Here is a 23349-nt window from a genome sequence, read left to right as displayed (position 1 = left end):
TTTTTTTATTGATTTAACATTTTTCTCACTATTATTTCTTATAGATGAATATCAGAGATATGCAGAAACTAAACAGAAATTAGAATAATTCTCATTTATTTCATTAAATAATTTACATACAGATCGGATCTGAAAGTGAAGTCAAAGCTTCATGTGTTAAAGCTGCATTCTCTCTAGTGTCCACCAGGGGGCGACTCCTCTGGTTGTATAGAAGTCTATGAGAAAATGACTCTACTTCTCTCTTGATTTATTACCTCAGTAAACATTGTAAACATGAGTTTATGGTCTGGATGGAGGGGTCAATGTGATGCACTTTTTACTAAGAGAAGCAGTAAATAATAATAAAAGTGTTTTCATAATGCTTCACTATGAGGACGTTGAGTTTGTGTTCAAAAGGCTCCCAACTCATCCACAGTTCAAAGCTCTTAGAAGATATTATTAGATATATCACAAGACTAACCGTCATAATAACTTATTACAATAACTTAAAACGTATTTCATGCCTCTGCTCACATCTGGAGGACAAACTGTGCAACTACAAGCAGAACACAAAGGCTGATGGATCCATTTTAATCCAACAGTTTATTTATTAAACTATTCCACAACAATAATGAGAATAATAATAATACTCACGTATATTTATGTAGTTGATTTAGTTTTAACAGTGCTGTCAAGGTGCTTTACATAAACACACGCTGGATGTAGTGACTCCTTTTATTCACTAGGTGGCAGCAGAGTACTCAGATCAAATACAGAGAACAGAGTTCCAGCGGTGGCAGTACTTTGACTGTAGTACCCGAATACTTTAGTATTTAAAGTGCTCCTTCTGTAAAAGTACAATCAGGATGATGTAGTTAAAGACTGTGACTGTGCGTATATGTGAGGTGTAACGGAGTATAAAGTATAAAGTAACACGACAAGAAAATACTCATGTAATCATAATAAAAAAAATAATTATGATAATCATAATTATAATACAAATGATAAAAATGATAATAAAAAAAGAGTATGTAATGATAACAATGATAATAATATCAGTACAATTAATAATGGTAATGATAGTAATAATATTAATAATAAATAATAATGATAATATCTATAACACTGAGTGTGATGGCAGCGTTCTGCCACTAGGTGGCAGCAGAGCAGCTCCTGACGTGTACTGCAGCGCAATTAAACATACTTTTGTACTTTTTGTACTTTTATCTATGAATGGATCAACTCACTAAAGTAACTATAGCAGATCATTAAAGTCAATCTTTGTTTCCTGTATGAGGATGAGGTTAGTTTTACCTCCAACATTATTATTAACCATCACTGCTTATTAACGTGTTATTCATTCATTAAGACTCAAGTCCAGCAGCGAATGACGGACAGAGTGAAAGAGAGCGAGAGAGAGAGAGAGAGAGTGAAAGAGAGAGAGAGAGAGAGAGAGAGATTAAAAGAGAGAGAGAGAGAGAGAGAGAGAGAGAGAGAGAGAGTGAAAGAGAGAGAGAGAGAGAGAGAGAGAGTGAAAGAGAGAGAGAGAGAGAGAGAGAGAGAGAGAGTTGTGAGATGAAGAGAGACGCTGAAAATAAACTGACCTCTGCCCTGACAAATCTGACACCATCTGTACACACACACACGCGCACACACACACACACACACACACACACACACACACACACACACACACACACACACACACACACACACACACAGTTTTCCGTTGGTCCTGAACTCAGAGACCCTGAGAGCAGATCAGCGAGTGCTTGCTGGAGTCTATATTCATTTGTACAGTGAGAGAGACAGACAGGGAGACAGACAGACAGTTTCCATGACTGCTCTTATATTTAGGGTTTCAGATTGTCTGGAGAAGGTTTGACTGGAACAAAGAACCAACTCTGATCTTTCAAACTGGTTCCACTATCAGGCCGATCATTGATTAAGATCAGTTAGAAAAGACGAGAGTGAAAGTTCATTCTCCGTAAATAACTACATGCTGTGAAGCTATCAGAGGTTAAGTAAAAGTACTACTGTCACAGTTTAAAATACTTATAACTTAAAAATGACTGTAATGTTATAACTATTGATGCATTAATGGTAAAAGTGGACAGCCTGGTCTTTAAGATGTTTGTAGAAGGTTGAACCTGGGTTTAAGATGTTTAAACCTTAAAGTTTTAGTTTCTTGTTAAAGCAGCTCAGAAAGATCTGTATTATTATAACCTTTATTTAAATACCATTTTCTACATCTAGTTTTCCAGGATCTCCTACAGATCTGACTGGTTCATGGAGGTAAAGTAGTGTCTGAATTTATATTATACACAATAAATGTTGTGTAGAGGTTGTCATTTGAAAAGCTGCTCCGTTATAAAGTACACAGTCTGCACCGGCAACCTGAGTGAAGGCGGTTTAACATTTGGACAGTAAGTGGATATTAATTTGGACCCATAATCCCTTGCAGCAAGCCACACTCTATCAGGTTACCGGTGTGTGTGCATGTGTGTGTGTGTGTGTGAGACCGTCATGATCTCCTGCTGAGCTAGATCCAGATTTAAATAGAAACACACACACACACACACACACACACACACACACACACACACACACACACAGACATCAGAAGCCCAAACAGACGAGGATCCAGATTAACCTCCACAAGGAGACGTTCACTGACTCAGCAGCAATTGACAACTTTGTTCAGCTCATTTTCTGTAACACACACACACACACACACACACACACACACACACACACACACACACACCCACACACACACACACACACACACACACACACATATGTTCTGGTCACATTTTGGGCCGTAGGTTTTATTGCCTCGACTAAAATGTTTGTAAAACACATTGCTCCCAGTTCCATGTGTGCTTTAAAGTCGTAGTATTTACCTCGTTCTTCTCTCCTGAAACTAACTTTACAACCTGGATTAGAGACGACTTCTTGATCTATCTTTTATTTTATTTTACACACTGCATTATAATGTATGTGCTCCTTCTGTAATTCTTGGTGGGTTTAATGGAAAATCAACAAAAAATTGCCTAACATTTGTTTTTTGGTAGTTTTCCAAAGTGTGAAACGTTTGTTATCTTTAACGTCTCCTTCAAACAACAGACAGCACAGCTGAGGGACAATCGTTTCTCTGTTTGGGTCCACAGTTGTTTTGGAGACGAGGAGGAAGAAGAGAGGAAGTCGCTCACTATCGAATTAATCTCCAAAATAAACATTCCTTGTTTGTTTACACAGCTCCGCCCACTCCATCTCTGGTCAGCCAATCAGAGCGCGAGAGAGCCAGCGGAGGCACAGGTGAGTCAGCAGGTGTTTTTAAACTGCGTCATCGATACAGAACAAAACCTCTTATCTATCTGACATGTACTTGTGATGGAGTATTTGTGGTGTTGATACTTTAAGTGATATAGTTCTGATGTTTTAAAGTGTGATTTTATGAGGTACTCTACATCGTGTATTAGTACAGTAGATGTACTGCTGTGGACGTGTTAAAGACAACTAAAAGAATCAATATCGGTTTAAGTTTACGATATATTTAGAGTATGTTCCACTTCTTTACCTTGCTGACAGACCTTTCTGACGGGAACTGAAGCTGTTATCTAAAGACACCAGACTTCATTCACAAAAACACAAATTTGACCTCTCAGAACACAGGAGCTGCTAGGCTACCGCTGCTTCTATCGGTTAGTTAGTTTGTGTTATTGTGTGACTTTTGTGTTTTAACGAGTTAATTCAGATTCACTAAAGTCCCACAATAACACCAACAAACCAACCAATGGAGGCAGCAGTAGATCAGCAACTCCTGTGTTCTGAGAGGTAAAATTACTGATTTTGTGAATGGAGTCTGGTGGTACACATAAAAGTAAATTAACGTGATACTTCTTCACCACTAACCATGATGAATAAACGTCATGTGCAAAATCAACGTGTCGCCCATTAAATAGTTACATGAGCTGTAAGTTCAGGCGACCAGCTGTCAATCGCCCCACACTGCAGGACTGATGCATTATGGGTAGAACCCGCTGAACCAGCCGCCATTGAGCCAGGCAGCGGCTGCTCCTAAACAAGTTAGCCTGTTAGCTTCACGCTAGCTTCTATAATTAGCAGCCGTGTCCTTCCTGCTAATCCCCCGCCCCCTAATACGGAGCACAGCTGACATTTAATGCTTTAACCAGAACAAACATAGTTTATGTTGGTTGGTCAGTTACTAATTGATTAGTTAACCAACTGAAAATGTATCTGCAGCTATTTTGATTGATTAATCGCTTGAATCGTTTTACAACATGTATTGCTTTTCTGTTTTCTGTCACATTGTAACCATAGCTTGTTAGCTGTAAACGTAACCATAGCTTGTTAGCTGTAAACGTAACCATAGCTTGTTAGCTGTAAACGTTGTAACCATAGCTTGTTAGCTGTAAACGTTGTAACCGTAGCTTGTTAGCTGTAAACGTTGTAACCGTAGCGTGTTAGCTGTAAACGTTGTAACCGTAGCTTATCTGTAAACATTGTAACCGTAGCTTGTTATCTGTAAACATTGTAACCGTAGCTTGTTAGCTGTAAACATTTTAACTGTAGCTTGTTAGCTGTAAACGTTGTAACCGTAGCTTTTTAGCTGTAAACGTTGTAACCGAAGCTTGTTAGCTGTAAACGTTGTAACCGTAGCTTTTTAGCTGTAAACGTTGTAACCGAAGCTTGTTAGCTGTAAATGTTGTATCCATAGCTTGTTAGCTGTAAACATTGTAACCGTAGCTTGTTAGCTGTAAACATTGTAACCGTAGCTTGTTAGCTGTAAACGTTGTAACCGTAGCTTGTTAGCTGTAAACGTTCTATATTAATTTAGTTGCAAAAGAAAACTTGTTTAGTTGTAAAAACGGAACCTTCTCTTGGTAGCTAAAAACATTTTAACGCTGTAAACTTAGCTTGTTAGCTGTAAACATTGTAACGTTAGCTTGGTAGCTGAAAACCATGACTCATGAATGTAAAGTGAAAAATAAAAATGTATTATATTAAAATTAAAAATATATAATGAAATGGATTTAGATGAAATTTAAAAACTTCAAATTCTTGTGCTTTATGCGTTTATTTTAAGCATTGACTCCTTGAAAGAACAATACGCAAAGATGAACAATAAAATTGTTTTATTAATAATAATAATTTTTCCACCACAATAAAATTTAACAAAGGCTCACTAGAAAAGTGTTGACTTCTGTGTTCTGTACAGTAGATACAGTACATTGTAAAACTGGCCGCGGCGTGGCACAGCAGCGCATTCAACCCCCCCCCCCCCCTCCCCCAATATTATTCAAATTATTTTCCACATTATTTACAATTAAAATCCACAATAAAACCCAGCTGGCAAATGTCACAGAAATACAGCGCAGTTTCACGCTAACAGCGACCTCACGATAGAAGTGCGAAAAAATGAGCTAGTAGGCTACCTGGCTAGCATGGTAACGAGCTAGCAGGCTAGTTAGGCTACAGGTGCTTTCACACGTTTTTTGAATGCTACCAAGAGGTCAGTTAAAACCAGACTTCATGTTCCTGTGTGACTGCAGCCTGTTATAATAAACTTTAAAAAAAAACAAATAAAAACACTGTCGCGTGTTCTCCTTCCGTACTTATTGTGTGGAAGTTAGCTTTTCTTGTTGCCCTTCTGTTCACATGCTTTCTGCTTTCTGTCTCACCTTCTGACCCGTCTGTTTGAGCAGCTAGCTCTCAGCTAGCTTTGTAAAGGAATGCACTTTGGTAGATTCAAACCAAATGCCCTGGGTGTTAGTCACAACAATGACAACAGTAATAATCATAAAAACAATGATAACTGAGCAGTCTGAGGTACCAACATGAAAAAAGAAAGAAGTAGGGATGCACCGATTTGAGATTTGTTTATATATAAAAGTGAGATAAAATGTCGCAACGATGAACACAACGTTGTATTCTTTATGAAAAACACAACAGGTGAAAGTTAGCCCTATTTATATTTGTATTCGTTTTTACATTTACATTTAATTACATTTATGTGATAGAAAAAGAGAGTTTGTGTTGGGCTATGCAAGTACGGAAACATTCTTGTCATTAAAAGTTGTGTAGCATGTGAAAGAAGGTTATATTAAAGGTTGGTTTTATAAATTTGTGCTCACTCAAAGATAGTGTAATGAAGGACTGAATTACTTTTTTTTTTCCAATGATATCTTTGTTTCCCCGGCACAATAAGGGGAACAAAATAACAACAAAAACAAAATAAACAACATCAACACATCCCAGAATTTTACAATCGGTGCATCCCCTTGTTTTAAAAAAAACACATTAATGCTAACGGCTAGCAGGTTTAAACTTGTAACGTGCTACTAGCGGTCAGTTAGCAGTAGGCTAGTGTTAGCTTCACTGTAGAGAAAACAAACGTCAGTGCAGCAGCCAGCGGGCGGATGCTAGCGGTCGATCGGCTAGTGTTAGCTTAGCCCTGTCGTCAGCAGGCCCCGAGGCGACAGTTGGCTGATATGTGTCTGTACATTGTGCAGCCATGTTTTACAACCCCGCCCCCTCCAACACAAACGCGCACACACACACACACACACACTTTATGTCAGTGTTAATCAGTTTAAAGCTACAACATGTGGTTGGTGCGTTGGCCTGGTTCTGTAAACAATATGGAAGCACATTTCAACCAGGAAAATACAACATTAATTGTTATAGAGGACATTAAAAAATAATAATGGTAAATCAAAATTATGGGGAACTAAGTGAATATTTTAGGTATAAATGTCAATACATTTAGATTTTCTGACTAAACTATAAGATAGTGGATCAAAAATGATAATTTAGTAATTTATAGTGATGAATTTGTAAGTTAAAACAATTATTTAGTGAGTTGAAAAATCTAAATTTCAACTTATTTTGTACTATATTTTGTTTAATTATGTGTTTAGCATAAAGAGGCTACAACTTGCATCTAATCGTGCAGCCCCGTGTTGGAAACATTGTAATATCGTATCGTTTTATCCTTCCTAACTTCATTAATTTTTCTCTTGTCCTGGCAGTAATGGGCTTCCATACACACCCCCTCCAGCAGCCGCTACTTATGCTGCATTCAAGACAGCTGGGAAAATCAAGTCTCCAGCCTCTTGGCCTATATTGTTTTTATGTATTTTTATTCATATTACATCAACAGAAACAAAGCTTCAGATTTTCTATAATTAAATTCCTCCATTTTTTTATGCGTATTAGTTTGTGTTCAACTGTTTAAAACAGAACTAGATTTAGTCCAATTTTTTTGTATACTTTTGAATAATGAATTAGGTTTTTTTTGCTAACGTGGCAGTTTAAAATGAGCCGGCAGGCAACAAAAATCACTTAAATCATTGATTAACTTCATGGTCACACATGGGTGGGGGTTGGTGAGGTCAGAGGTCGCGAGGGGTTCACATGGTGTCTTTGGGCTTTTTGTCCGCCGAAAACTCACTTTTGACACGAGTTTCAATGACGTCATCGTGAAACGACACTAACTGACTTCACTGTAAATGTTGCTCTGTGTGTGTGTGTGTGTGTGTGTGTGTGTGTGTGTGCGTGCTGGGCGGGTTGTGTCATGGCGACGAGATACTGAAGGCACAAAGTTACGACTCTCAGCACTCTCTTTAAAAACAATTTAAAAAAAACACAATCAACCAATCAAAATCCTTAGAAAACAAACATAAAACGTCAGAGAAGGACCAGCAGGTAGTGTTTGTACATCATCAGGTCCTCCCGTCGTCCCATAGCTCCTCCTCCTCCTCTTCATCCTCCTCCTCCTCCTCCTAGTATGACTCGACTTCCTGTGGGTGCGTTCAGGTACAGTTGTTTTTTAATGTCGATATAGGTTTGTGTGTGAGGGAACAAGCTTTAAGAAAACCCTCTCGTTACGTCGACACACACACACACACACACACACACACACACACACACACACACACACACACACACACACACACACACACACACACACACACACACACACTGCTACATACAACACGCACACACATTCAAGTATACGGTATGAACTGCACATCATAGTAAATATGTAGACTAGATTAATAAATATTAAAATTGTTGTAAATAAATAACTCCCCACCCTCCCCGATCACATTGATAGCTCATCTAAACATTATGTATTTGTATCTCTGTCGTACACATAAACTGTGTGTACTTGTACTACTAGTACTTGTTGTGTGTAAATGGTATGTTTGATAGCATCAGGACCCAGTCACACCAGGAAGTGGCAGAGCGACTCCTTCATGTTGATGTTAGCGATAACGCTAGGAATACTGGCTCCTCCGGTTCAGTTTTCCTTTTGAAGGAGATGGGAGCGGTATCCCAGCATGCATTGCGCAAGACCCAGGCTAAGACAGGGTACAACAACAATGTTTTTTTGTTTACTGACTTCAGCGTTTCCTCTCGATGGTTGGTGAGTATTAATAATTAGGATAAACATTAAATATCTCTTTGCACCTACAATTGTTTAATGACAGCTGACTGGAGAATTAGCGCCATCAACTGGTATTAATATCTGCATGATGGTAGTGGATGCTCTTTTTCCAATTTCAATTAAAATTTGTGTGACATCTGGCTGCTGCTAACCAGCTCAATACGTTAACAAACTAAATAATTTAAGCACATTTGTATCACAACCAGGCGGCAACCTCCACGTCTGAAAAGTGAAGCCGATGCTTCATGTGTTAAAGCTGCATTCTCTCTAGTGTCCACCAGGGGGCGACTCCTCTGGTTGTATAGAAGTCTATGAGAAAATGACTCTACTTCTCTCTTGATTTATTACCTCAGTAAACATTGTAAACATGAGTTTATGGTCTCAATCTCTAGTTTCAAGTCTTCTTCAATACAGCATGATGTTCATTTAGTACATGATGGTCCATTTAGAGTCAAACAGACCATAAAGCAGGGGATGCTTTAGGGGCGGGGCTACACAGTGATTGACAGGTCTCTACCACGGCGTTGTCCCTGTTTTCATCTTTTTAACTTGAACTCTTTCACAGTGTGTTTTTTACTTCATCAAAGTTAATTGTAACATTTTGGTCGCTTAAAAAACGTCTTCATTCAGCGTTCGGTTGTACTAAGCTCCGCCCTCTCGTGTCACTAATGGTTGCAAAAAACCAAGATAAGTGACGGTTAAAAACCAAGATGGTGGACATCACGGTGACTACGTCCACTTCTTCTATACAGTCTGTTGTCACTAACTAACCGCAACACACACTGATGTGACTGGACCCTTTATTCATGATGTCATTATTTGTTAGTGTATTTTAGTGGATATGTTTAGTGTCTTAAATTCTCTCAGAAGTGTTTATTACGTTGAGAGAAACCCTGAATTGAAACTGAAGCACCGTCGACTATCAGTCACATGCTAACGTAGCGTTAGCTACAGAGGTTCTACCTCTATGTGACCGTAGATATTGTGAATGTGCTGCTCACGAGGCTGTAGTCCCAAAAAAAACTACAATATCTTCACCCTTGAAGTCTAAATGATCAAATCTTTGCACTCTTTATTTGAAGACATTCAGCTCTGGATGCTACGTCGCCTTTTTCCTCCTCATCTTACTTCATTCTTTTCTTTTCATTTAACAAGAATTCATGAAAGTAATCATTTAAAAATGGCTATAAATTGTCTTTAAAATTGTCCTGAATGGCCAGAAGTAGTCTGTCAATTACACAGACAACCATCATATTGTTATTTTAATCTTGTTTTTGCAGTCATGACCGGTCAAATACATCAGTGTTAACTTTCCTGAGTCAGAAAGTATTCACTTAGTTTAGCTAATTAAATACTAGCGGGCACACAGTTTAATTATTTCTGACTTTGGTTGCTTACATTTCTTTTCTTATCAAAGCCCTTTTGATTTTAACATGACTTATAACTTGTCCATAAAACTGCCTTTTGCTCGTCTCTATCTTCACAGCCATTTTGCATCCCTAATAATCAGATTTGTTTAGTTAAATAGGGAACAAAATGGTGTGACGTAACCCAAACATACTTTTTTCAGCTCCCTTCTCTTCCTGCTAACCTTCTGAAAACTAAAAAAACAAAAACGCTTAAAAACTCTAAATCTGTGCTTCGTAAGGCTGGGCAGTGCTAACAGGCTATGGCTAAAGAAAGGCTAAGGCTAGCCACCAGACTGCCAAAAAAAGGCAAATAGTTAGCCAGCTATGGCTAGCTGACTGATTTAAAACGTTTGTAAATTGGTAGCAAAGTGACACCTTAACACAAACAAATAAACTGTCTAACAACTAACCAGTGGTTATTAGCCAGCTAACAGTTAGCCAGCTGACAGGCACTAAGCTAGCATGGTAGCAAAGGCTAGCTACACACTGTAAAAACAACAGCTAGATAAGAAAGTTAGCCAGCTAACAGGTTGATGGTTCAGTTAGGATTGTGCCCCACCTATGTTCCCCTAAACTGAAACGTAACAATGATTTCATAGTGATACGAGACAAAGATTAATATGCTAATCTTTGCGTTTTTTTGCAGCTGTTACATAAGTATTACAAGGATATATCCGACTTGTTTGTCAGCAGATAAAACCTTGTAAGACTAAGATTATATAAGAAAGTTGTTTTTGGTGTCGATTTGTCAGCTTACACAAAAGATTCTGTGGTAAAAACATAAAAAAGAAGCTTTGTTCCCTCCGTCAGCACCATGTTTGTTGACGTGTTTTTGAGTGTTTGGAGCTACAGAGTGGAGTGAGCTGATTGTCTGAGCAGCCTCACAATCATTTAAAAACCTGCGTGGTCACTTCCTGTCTCGCTGCTCTTGTTTTGTCTGAGAATTTGAGGAGGCTGAACGCGTCCCACTCTGTCAATAAAAGTTTTCCTTCAGCTCGGCTTTACATCCCAGCCCTGGAACACCCCGTCGCTACGTTTTCCACGTTCGTGTCCTGAACGCACCCCCCCCCCCACCCCCCAACAACAACGACGCCACGAAGACCAGCGTGAAACAAACAAAGCACTCCTTTAAAACCGGACGAACCAGGTTTTATTCCGGCTGGTTTGCTCACAGCTTTCACCAACTCCCACCACAGCGAGCGTGGAGGGGGGGGGGGGGTGCGGTCACTCTCAGCTGACCAGTTTGGGCAGCACCGTCCTGGGCTGGATGTTTCCGTTGGCGTCGGTGATCGCTGCCAAGTTAGTCCTGGTTTTGGAGGAGGAGGAGGACATGGTGGTTGAGGAGGAGGTGGCGAGCTTGGATATGGAGGTGACGGCGCCGTCGGTGGTGGCGCGTTTGGAGGAGGATGAGGAGGTCTTTTCCACTGCGGTGGTGCCTGTCGGCGGCTTGGGGAGTCGCCTCCTCAGCCACAGGTGGCGCAGCGCCTGACTGGGCGTCATCCTGAGCGCCGGGTCCCACTCCAGACACTGCTTGAGGAAGTCCAAGAACAGCGGGTCGTCGCCGCCCTTCAGCGCCACGCTCCAGTCCTTGCTGCCCGGCGCGCCGCGTACCTTCCCGCGCCGCGAGCGGCCGGCGTTCAGCACGGTGGTGCCGTCGGGCAGCGTGGTGACGGTGCAGTACCGCGGGTAGCCTTTAGACGACACAAAGTTCTTGGCTCTCTTGGAGGCGTCCAGGAGCTTCTGGCCGGGCATGCCCACCAGCTCGATGATGCACGCCAGCTGGTCGGCTTCGTCTTCGCCCGGCAACAGCGGGTAACCGGTCAGCAGCTCGGCCAGGATGCAGCCCAGAGACCACATGTCGATGGGCATCCCGTACCTGGAGCCTGGAGGGCAACGATTGAACAGTTAAATCTGGATTCATCAAAAGTGATTAATTAATACTTAACATTCCCACCGATCATTTCTCAATCACTTCGTTAGGTTTAATAAAAGATCGTGAAATACTTGGTTAGGTTTAATAAAAGATGATGAAATACTTAGTTAGGTTTAATAAAAGATCGTGAAATACGTAAGTTAGGTTTAGAAAAAGATCGTGAAATACTTAGTTAGGTTCAGGAAAAGATCGTGAAATACTTAGTTAGGTTTAATAAAAGATCGTGAAATACTTAGTTAGGTTCAGGAAAAGATCGTGAAATACTTAGTAAGGTTTAATAAAAGATGATGAAATACTTAGTAAGGTTTAGGAAAAAATTGTGCTTTGGGTTGAAATAACTGCAGAAGTGCTGTAACAACAACAACAACAACAACAATTGCGCAAGTTACGTGAAAAATAAATCAACGTTGACTTCTCGTTTCACACGGAGAACGAACAACGTCCTCCTGGCTTAAAGATCACTGTTTTTTAAGTGGATGACATACAAAATAATTTAGTGGAATATCAACGGATTACATTATTATGATTATCTTGTTGTTTTAGCTGCGAATGCTGGAGAACATCCTGGTAAACTTACCTAGAATGACCTCCGGCGCTCTGTAGAACCTGGACTGGATGTAGGTGTAAACTCTCTGATGTTCATAACAGCTGGAACCAAAATCTATGACCTGGAGACAGAAATGACTGTTTTAACAGAAGGATTATAATAGACACAAAGAGGTAAAAACACCATTTCGCCGTCCCACCTTGATGCCGCTGCGTCCCTGCTGCTTCAGCAGGATGTTCTCCGGCTTCAGGTCGCAGTGGATGATGCGGTTCTTGTGCAGCGAGTCCAGACACTGTAGGATGGAGTGGGCGAACTTCCTGACCAGCGGGAGGCTGAAGCCCTGGAACTTGTTCTTCTTGATGAGCTCGTACAGGTTCATGCTGAGCAGCTCGAAGGTCATGCAGATGTGGTTGCGGAAGGTGAAGTTCTCCAGCATGTGGATCACGTTCATGCTGGAGTCCTTGTCCTGCTTCCTCAGGTGCTCCAGGATGCGGATCTCCTCCGCCGCCTGCCGGTGGAAGCGCTTCTCGTTGCGGACCATCTTCAGGGCCACGTGGGTCTGAGACCGGTGGTCGAAGGCCTTCACCACCTGGGGACGAGCAACACGGCCGTCGGTCATTCAACACATGCTACAGAATAAACTATTAATCTAATGCTGTGGTCAATTCTACGGATGATGGTATTCAGATGAGAGGAGAGGAGGAACAACAGGAGAGGAATGGAGGAGGAGGAGGATTGACAGGAAAGGAGATGAGGACCATCAGAGGAGGAGAAGAGCAGGAGGGGGAGGAGAGGAGGACCACAAGAAGAGAGGAGAGGAGGAGGATAAGAGAAAATCAAGAGAAGACAGACGAAGAGGACCATCAGAGGAGAGTAGTAGTACATCACTAGTAGTACTACTAGTAGTACACCAGTAGTAGTACTGTTACTACCTGTCCGAAGCTGCCCTTGCCGATGACTTTAAGGACTTCGTAGCGGTAGGAGATGTGGTCGTGAGGAATGTGGATGTAGGATCCCTGATCGTCGTCGTAGCCGCCGTTGTTGGCTCCGCCCATGACCCCCGACCTCTTCTTAGCATTGGGACCCACGAAATACACTGAAGGGAAGAAGAAGAAGAAGAAGAAGAAGAAGAAGAAGAGCGTGATGACTCACCGATCACATTACTGATTAGTTATCTGTTGGGAGGTTCAGCGCTGCTCACCTTCCGGGTAGCTGAACACCTCGTGGTGCTCCAGAGACGACATCTTGGACATGAACTGCTTCATGGCCTGCTCCGGGGACAGGAAGGACGGCTTCGGCTTCACCTCCGCCGACTTGGTGGAGGAGGCGCTGCCCTGCCGGCAGTGGTGGGGGGACTCGGGGGCCAGGGGGGGCTGCTGCCTGTCTGTCTGCCTGTCCGGCAGAGGGAGGCCCGGCCTGGTGGAGCCCAGAGGAGCCAGACCGTTGGGCTGGGAGGTCAGAACGGGACGCTTGTTGGTGTTCTCCTCGTACAGATGAGAGGCCGACTGGACGGACTCAGACATGCTGGCTTTAGAGCCTCCCTGAGGAGGAGGAGGAGGAGGAGGAGGAGAGTGGTTATAGGAAGAGGAGGAGGAGGAGAGACTTCAAGAGGAGGAGCAAGGAGACACATGAGGAAAGACATGTGAAATTCAAACCTGAAGAACAAACTATGAACGGTTTGGTGAACGATGTTCTTGAACACAACACCAGAGCCTCTCTGATCATTAATAAATAAACAATGTGTCACCTGGTTCACTCTAATCAACAATAACAGACAGACAGACAGACAGACAGCTGTCTCTCTGTCTCATTGTGTCATCTCACTCAGTGAGTCACTCCCTGTCGCTGTGGTGACCAGCACACCTGGGTCCTTTCAGATAAGACACACACACACACACACACACACACACACACACACACACACACACACACACACACACACACACACACACACACACACACACACACACACACACACACACACACACACACACACACACACACACACAGCAGGTCTTTGAACTGGGCGGCGCTGTGTGTACGAATGGCTACAACAGAGTATTATTTTAGATTATTATTGATTAATCTACCAATAATTTTCTACACTAAAATAAAATATTTGAATAAAAAAAAAGAATATAGAATAATATCAAAATTATAAATAGATATTGTGGAGTAAAGAAAAAATGAATTCATACATAAAAATATTTAAAAAAATGTTTAAGTCTGATTAATCAACACTTCAAATTGCGTCTTTTATCCAAAAAACTGCGAAAAATCTAAATATATTCAGTTTAAAGTTTTAATAAACAGGAAAGCAACAAATACTTTTGTTATTATTTAAGCTTTATTAGATTCATTTATCATGATTATTATTAAATTGTTTCCTTTCTGTTGCTTCAGCTGTAAAACGGACAAACAGTCCTTTTATAATCATTTATTAATCGTACTAAAGGTACTAAATGTACTAAATATTTGATTTGATGGATTGGTCACATTGTGCTTTCTCTTTACAGTAATTAATCAAAAAATAACTGATAAAGAAGATATAATAAATAAATAACATCTTACGGGAAAAAAGCCTGCTAATGCTAACAGTCACTCTGGAGTTAATGGAGTAAACAAATGCTGCATCAGTTCCTTTAAACCATTAGTCCGCTGTGTGTGTGTGTGTGTGTGTGTGTGTGTGTGTGTGTGTGTGTGTGTGTGTGTGTGTGTGTGTGTGTGTGTGTGTGTGTGTGTCCGTCCTTCACGCCACCCTATAAACCAATCAGCTGTTTAAAGCCTCCCGGAGCAGAGGGCTATTATTAGCCGCGTGGCTACAGCCGACTGTTCCTGCTGCTCAGGCTCATATACAGGAGTTTCACCACGCTAACGGCATGCTAACACGCTAACGGCAGAACAAAAAAAACAAAAAAAACAGACTTAAATCAGCGGAGCAGACGGCAGTGAAATGTCTAAAGATGCTGAGTTTGAAAAATGAAGGAGCTACGTGGAGCTCGGCTTCCCTGAAAGCTGTATTTATACGTGTATTTATATGTGTATTCATACGTGTATTTATACGTGTATTCATACGTGTATTTATACGTGTATTTATACGTGTATTCATACGTGTATATTTTGCTGGACCCGCTGGAGGGAAGGGAGGCACGGGAGAACCAGAACCAGGACTGAGAGGGTTCAGACTGTCAGACCTGCTGCAGTAAAATGAGGTGTTTTCTAAAGCGCTCAGAGACACTACCACTTTAGTCCACAGGGGGCGACAGAAACAACACAACATGAAAGCTCTTTGTGGTAGCTTTAATCTAAAATTTCTCTTTAGATCCTTTGTATTTTGGGGACTCGGTCGGTTACAAACGACTGAGGACGACAGAGTGAAACGTGTTCGTACCGTCAGGACGTTGTGGTTGTTGTTACGAAGTCGCGGCAGCGCGACAGGCGTCGTCGTCTGAGAGCCACCGTGACCCGGAGAGAAGACCGGCTCGCCCGCTTTGCCTGGAAACAAAACAGAAGAAATCATTCAGAGGAGCAGAACACCAAAGTAAAAGAATCAACTACAATACAACAACAAACACAAGAGTAAAAATACAAAGTGTATAAGAAGTGAAACTAACACCAGAAACTAAATATAGTCGTACTGGTATTGTGTGTTTTTCAGTAGAAGAAAGTAACTAAGTACATCTACTCAAGTGTACTTAATTGCAATTTTGAGGTACTTGTACTTCCATAATATGCTATTTTATACTTCTACTCCACTACATCTCATAGTATTTTTTACTGCACCACATATATTTCACAGGTTTAGTTCCTTTGTTTTTACAAACAACATATGATCGACTTATCAAATATGTTGTTACAGATCAAAACATCCCAGAATAGTGAGTACTTTTGCTACTTTAAGTACATCTTACTAGTAATACTTTTACTCAAGCAGAATAGTGAATAGTAACAGTAAGTAACAGTATTTTCACAGTGTGGTACGGTTCTTCTTCTCAGCATCTTAACTGCTAATTCAAACCCGGCGTTTAGCGTAGCTTAGCACAAAGACTGGAAGCGGGGGGAAACCGCTAGCGTGTTCTTGATACATTTCTTATACATCGAACAGAAGAGATCTAAAAAGAGCTCCGAGTAGCAGACGACATGACGGAGAGTGTCAGCCTCTCAGAGGACATGATGTGTCCGTCGATTGCCTGCCCCCCCCCCCCCCCCCCCCCCCAACATACCAAATATCACATGACATGAACACCACCTAAAGAGGTTAGTGTTTCGTAACAGGCATATCAGGAACGCCCTCGTCAAGCTCCCAAAATACTGGAAAGTGTCTGGAATCCTCCGACAGACGGCTGTGTTTTCATAGAGAGACGTGAGACCAGATTTAGACCGTTATGTTAGAAATGTGTCGGCATAACGTGGCCTCTGGAACTCTATTTCTACTGAAACGAGTGCGTAGAAGCAGGTTGTTTGAACACTGGGAAACCTGAAGGCTACAGACGTCCTTCACGCTGCCAGTAGACGAGTGTGTCTTCATGTTTTTATGTTTTCACGAAGAAAATAGATAAATACAAGACGGTATTTATTATTCCTGTGTAGTTTGAATGCGTGCGGGTTTAACAGGTGTACCTAATAAAGTGGCCGCTGGCTGTTCATCTTAACTGAAATGAGGTGAACCGGCCACAGACCCCCTTATGGACCAGACTGACCCGGTCTACGGAGGAGTTCTAACAGCCTGATAATCCTCCACGTCTGCGCCTCGCTTCCTTTGTCCTTCGACCGCGACGTGACAACACCGCGAAGGGTTAAAGATCTGATTAGCGATGATTAGTTTTGTACTTTAAACCGTTCTTATCGGGTTCGGCCTCACAATCGCAACCCGACACAAAACAACACAACACCACTTCAGAGAAAAAGAACATTCTCCGTTCTCCGTTCTGCAGAGCAGAAAGTGACTTCTTCCAAAAGTTAATCGTATTTGTTAATTATTTCCTACTTCAAAGGACTCTCAACACTTTTGAACGCCGCCTCTAAAAATTCTATTAAACTGAATTTAAAATGAATTTCCAGCACAATTTGACTCCTCGTCAGGTACATAGTTATTAACATATAATCTATAATATTTTGGAGCATTTATGCATCAGATCAAACTCGTTTTTTTCTTTCTTTTGAATGTTAAAATTCTTACGTTTGACTCTAAGCTAGAGTCCGATGTTAAACTGGGTCTTTAAAATGTAAAATCTTAAATCTTAAATGCATATTGAGACACAAAACATCAGCCATGCATAACAAAAAGACAAAATACACAAATAGACCACAACAAGCTAATAATAAAACGCGTTCCATCACGTCTTTGTGGTTGGATATTTGTCCCGCCCCTCCTCCACTGTGATTGGACGGCTGGGAAACATGTGACAGTGACGAGCTCAGCGTTTTAACATCACAAACAAACGTCAAACATGCACCCCTTAAGGATGAGTATCAGTTCAAAAATGTTATTATTATTATAAATTATTAATTATCAATTCAAATAGTTAATAGTATAAACACTTTATTTTCTTAAATGTTGACTTTTGAGAGCCGTGGTTTGGAGTTTTCTCTTAAAAACGGATTTAATTGACTAATCGATGAACCGAACGACGGATGAAGCTTTAAGACCTCTGACGACTACAGAACCGTCTTCACCTGCTGCTCATGTGCACAGACACACCTGAACCTGAATGAATATAAAACCCTCACAGGCCACCGTCCAGCTGACGCTCTCTGCTCTCTAATCTCTAATCTCACATTAATCCCGCTAACGAGCGCTAACGAGCTGGAACACCGTGACGCAGCAAACTGCTGCATCAGCACAAAACAACACGCGCCGTAATCTGACCGACGAGCAATACGTCGATATAGCATATATATATATTAGTTATTAATAAGTCTATACAGTATATTATATTAGTTATTAATACGTCTATACAGTATATTATATTAGTTATTAATACGTCTCAATACATTCTGATGGTTATATGTTCTTATATGTTATTATTATTATTATTAAACGTTCTATAAAACGTTATAAAACGTTTTCTCTCCGTAACTCAGAAATATTCAGTTTACTGTCAAAGACGACTAAAGAAACCAACAATATTCACAATAAAGAAGCTCGTGTTAGATCATTTTTACTTGTTTTTCCTTAAAGAATTACTCAAAACAGTTTGCGATTAATTTAATATTTGATAATTAATCGTTGCGGCCAAATACAACAGTGGTACGATCTCATTGTCGTGTTTTTAGCTCTAAAAGTGACACGGAAACACATTTAAACTGCTGTTATCACAAACAATCAGCTGATGTTTGCAGATAAACAAGTTGTATTCTCTCCATTGTTATGTATACTTGACCTCCTTCAAATATTCATATTTTAGTTGCATTATCATTATTATATCGTCACCGACTCATCTTATGTTTAGTAAGAATACCAAACATAAACTAATATTGTAGTTATTATAATAAAAATGAGATCAGCCTGAAAACCGGTTGTGCAGTATTTTAACGACAGTGTACTCTGTACTACTGTACTCTGTACTACTGTACAGTACATGCTGATAAAGTACCAGGAATCCGTGCTGCAGAGAGCACGTTGCAGTACCCCCCACCCCGACAGTTGCACGCCAACAGGGTGGAAACGCGGCGCGCTGAATGTGAACTCGACACCGAGCTGGGAATGCCAGAGCGCCCGGAGAGCTCGCCCGGCATGCTGCTCGACAGGACGGGCGGGTAGAAAAAAAATGTGCAGCAACGTGACTGCACACACATGCAGCGGGGTCACAAACTCACTGAAAGGAATGAACTACAGAGTCTAGAAAGTCAACGCTTCATGTGTTAAAGCTGCATTCTCTCTAATGTCCACCAGGGGGCGACTCCTCTGGTTGTATAGAAGTCTATGAGAAAATGACTCTACTTCTCTCTTGATTTATTACCTCAGTAAACATTGTAAACATGAGTTTATGGTCTCAATCTCTAGTTTCAAGTCTTCTTCAATACAGCATGATGTTCATTTAGTAAATGATGGTCCATTTAGAGTCAAACAGACCATAAAGCAGGGGATGCTTTAGGGGCGGGGCTACAGAGTGATTGACAGGTCTCTACCAGAGACGTATACGGCGTCTCTACGTCACTCCTCCTCAGTCCAGACATGGTCACTTCCTGTTCACTGGTTGCAAAAAAACAAGATGGCAACGGCCAAATAACCGAACTGAAGGCTTCAAAACATCCACAAACCACATCTACTAAACTCAAACTAAAGATGCACCGATTTAAAAAACAAAATGTAATGATTCAGATTTTTTCAGATTGAGATCTACAAACTATAAACGACAGCAAGGTTTCAAACTAACTTCTTCATTAACCACAGCAAGAAAACATGTTTCAACTGTCGTGAAATCAGCGTAAACTGTCAAAAAAGCCTCGATGTCATCCTTCTGCTTTGTTATCGTCATAGTGGTAGTTTGCATTAAACATCTACAATAAACGTAGACAGCCGGTGAATGATGTCGTCTGTGTTTAAATAAATACGTTTGTCTACAATGAGACACACATAATACTACGTAGTGGACTAGTGGTGGTCACATGGTAACCTCTGGCAGTAGCCGCGTTTACATGATAATAAAATACATTTACATTAACGTTCAGGGTAAATAAAACGGGGTAGAAGTGACAACATGGCTTCTTTTTATGATGAGGAGTAAAAATATACATTTGTGTCTGAAATACTGTAAGAATACTAATGATTAAAATTACAGTCGACCACCAGAGGCAGAACTCGTTTTGAGGATATATATTACAGGATATTCACCCTTTGTTTCTTCATAACACATGTAATACTTGACTTGTTTCTTTACAGGGTTTGTATAAAGGTGATAAAGAAAGCCATGAAAATGAGAGATGGGTTTTTGCCATTTGGAAGAGTCGGTTGTGTACGAAGACATTCACGCCAGATGTAACGTGTGATTGCAAAGTTTAACCGCGGCGTTAAACGCCGGGGCGTCATGGTGGCCATGCGGTTTAAATAACAAGTTACCGTAACGTCCACAATGCAAAGGATCTTTGCTGCGTTTGTGGACTGCCATGAAATTCGGTGATTCCGCCATCGCTATCATGGATTACAGTCATCGCCATGTTGTTTTTTTGGTAACCAGTGAACAGGAAGTGACCATATCTGTACTGAGGAGGAATGACGTAGAGACCTGTCAGTCACTGTGTAGCCCCGCCCTAAAGCATCCTCTGCTTTATGGTCTGTGTGACTCTAAATGGACCATCATTTACTAAATGAACATCATGCTGTATTGAAGAAGACTTGAAACTAGAGATTGAGACCATAAACTCATGTTTACAATGTTTACTGAGGTAATAAATCAAGAGAGAAGTAGAGTCATTTTCTCATAGACTTCTATACAACCAGAGGAGTCGCCCCCTGGTGGACATTAGAGAGAATGCAGCTTACTGCAGTTTCTTACAAGTTATAGCTCGATACATATGGTAATACAGATAAGCTAAAAACTAGCCAATGATACTGACAAAGCTAATATATATATATATATATATATATATATATATATATATATCGATCCGGCTCTAATCGCTATCAACTATTAAACTATCATAAGCATGAATACTAATGTACGGCCTAATAATAAGCTCCCTAACAGCATTAGCACGTGTTTGTCAAGCTACTACAATAATAAATATATAATAATATAACAATATATATATTATCTATAATATAATATAAATATAAATAAAATAAATAATATAATATATTATAATATATAAAATATATATATTATAATAAAATAAAATCATTATGCTGACTTTAAAAAACAGAAAACAACTGACTGAACTGAGCCTTGAATCTGTCTCTCTGTGGAGCTGGAGGCCAGAAACCAACAACACACGCTGAAAAACCACCAAATATCACCAGAAACCGTCGCTTTACGCACAAAAACAGCTAGAAAACATCGACGGCTATTCTACAGCCACCAAACACAGTTATAACACAGTTATTAAGGCGTGATAAACCGAACATAATAAACACACACACGGTGTAAAAGCTGTTTCTGCTGTTGTAGCTGTCACTTCTATAAATAAACCCGACAGACGTTTGGAGCTACTTCCACAGGATCATTAACAGCTTCTCCTCTTAGCCATTACACACCAAAAGATTAAAGATGATTTAATGAGCAGATAAAAGAAAGGCTGTTTCTATTCTGTTAGCTAGTGTTTTGTTTTAATCCGTCTTCAGTTATTACGTTTAAGTTAACGCTAGGTTAAATGAGAACCGGAGGACGAGATCAGCGGTGTGTCCTCGCTACACTGGCCGGGCTCAGACGCCCTCAGGCCGGCTACAGAGGCTGTGCTCACCCGTTGGGAGGACCGAGGTTCCGGGCTTCTTGGTTAACATGGCGGCCGCTCCTCTCCTCTGGACACAGACGGACGGGGACGGGACGCCTCCTCTTCAGCTCCTCCTCTTCCTCCTCCCTCCTCTTCCTCCTCTTCTTCTTCTTTCAGTTCATTGGCGGACTACAAACCAACGTTTAAGGTGCATACCGCCCCCTACTGGTCCGGAGTGTGTACCGTCATGACTTTATGACATCATTTCAGCACAATAATAATGTGATTGAGTCCTGTATGTCCCAACCTTAATCTACTGAAAGTAGCATCTGCTTTTCTACTTCTATCACTTCTCACTCTGACTGACGTCTGAATGTTGTTATCATTTATACCCTTATTGTCATTATTCAAAATTTGCTGCCAAGATGTCATAATTCTTCGCCGTATGACTGGTTTTGCTTCTGACCTCCCAAAACAAATGTCTAAAAATATCATTGTTGTTTAATGCTCATTTGGCAAGTTTATCTGAAACCTCATTTCCCTCTATTCCACCGTGAGCCGGTGCCCAACAGAGACGTGCATCTATTCCTAAATGTTGCGAGTTCAGTAATGACGCGTAAACTTCAGTTAAACATACTCTCGTTCTGTTCTTTGTGTTGCAGCTGCAGAATGTGAACATACAACTACGTCCATTGGTTTAACTGAAGACTGATGATTACTGCTGTGTACACGGATAACCTGTTTGTAATTATTTTAACAATTCCTTTGATGAATTCTGGAATGTATACGCCCACTCCTACATGATTATCATCTCCCCCTCCTTCTCCTCGTTCTTCTTCTTCTTCTACTTCTTCTTCTCCTTCTCCATATTCTTTTGTTTTCTTCTTCTTCTTCTTCTAATATTGCTAATGGTACAATTATAGCATATTCTACCGCTATAGTACAAGTATAAGATAAAGTATAGAATAGTATAGTACTATTGTATAATATAGAATAGTAATTTACAGTATAATGCAAGTATTATATAGTATAGTATAATATACTGTAGTATAGTTTAATATAGTAGTAGAGTATAGTAAACAGGATAATATAGTACTGTTGTATACTATAGAATAGTAAAGTACAGTATAGTATTAGTAGAGAAGTAGAGTCATTTTCTCATAGACTTCTATACAACCAGAGGAGTCGCCCCCTGGTGGACACTAGAGAGAATGCAGCTTTCAGAATAAGCTTCATTCTGCAGAACCGGAGGTTGCCGCCTGATGCAACATTTTTATACATTTTTTTAATTACAATTCTGCCCAGATCGTACACATTGCACTTATTAAAGCTATTTTCAGCAACAGTAATGTATTAGCATCTGTAGCAATAAGTAGTCAAAGGCTTTGTCAAACTATTAACATTAATCAAACTGCAGGAAACCATGTCAACAATACTGATTCTTCTCAGTACATTACCAATAACACCAGTGATACTCACCACCGTGTGCCGTTTGAACCACAGAGACAATGATGCTCAAGCTGTTCTTCATCTCCAGTATTTCCCGTATGAGGACATCATCACTTACACAAACTGTGTGATTGTTTATTTGGCTGCTTGGAGACCAACAGTGTGTTTACATCAGAGACAC

General features: G+C 40.6%; 1 protein-coding gene across 1 annotated transcript; it reads right to left on the bottom strand.

Moving 5' to 3' along the window:
- Positions 1-5321: 5321 nt before the first annotated feature.
- On the bottom strand, positions 5322-21867 carry dyrk2 (dual-specificity tyrosine-(Y)-phosphorylation regulated kinase 2). Its single transcript, XM_079183869.1, has 7 exons — positions 21750-21867; positions 15739-15842; positions 13549-13888; positions 13280-13443; positions 12547-12936; positions 12378-12468; positions 5322-11750 (listed from the first exon to the last, which is right to left on the bottom strand). The coding sequence occupies exons 1-7, from the start codon at positions 21787-21789 to the stop codon at positions 11098-11100; spliced, it is 1782 nt and encodes a 593-aa protein (XP_079039995.1). The 5' UTR covers positions 21790-21867; the 3' UTR covers positions 5322-11097.
- Positions 21868-23349: the final 1482 nt, after the last annotated feature.

Source organism: Pholis gunnellus (assembly GCF_910591455.1).
Source record: "Pholis gunnellus genome assembly, chromosome: 22".
Lineage (NCBI taxonomy): Eukaryota > Metazoa > Chordata > Actinopteri > Perciformes > Pholidae > Pholis > Pholis gunnellus.
This window is presented reverse-complemented; position numbering and strand designations above follow the sequence as displayed.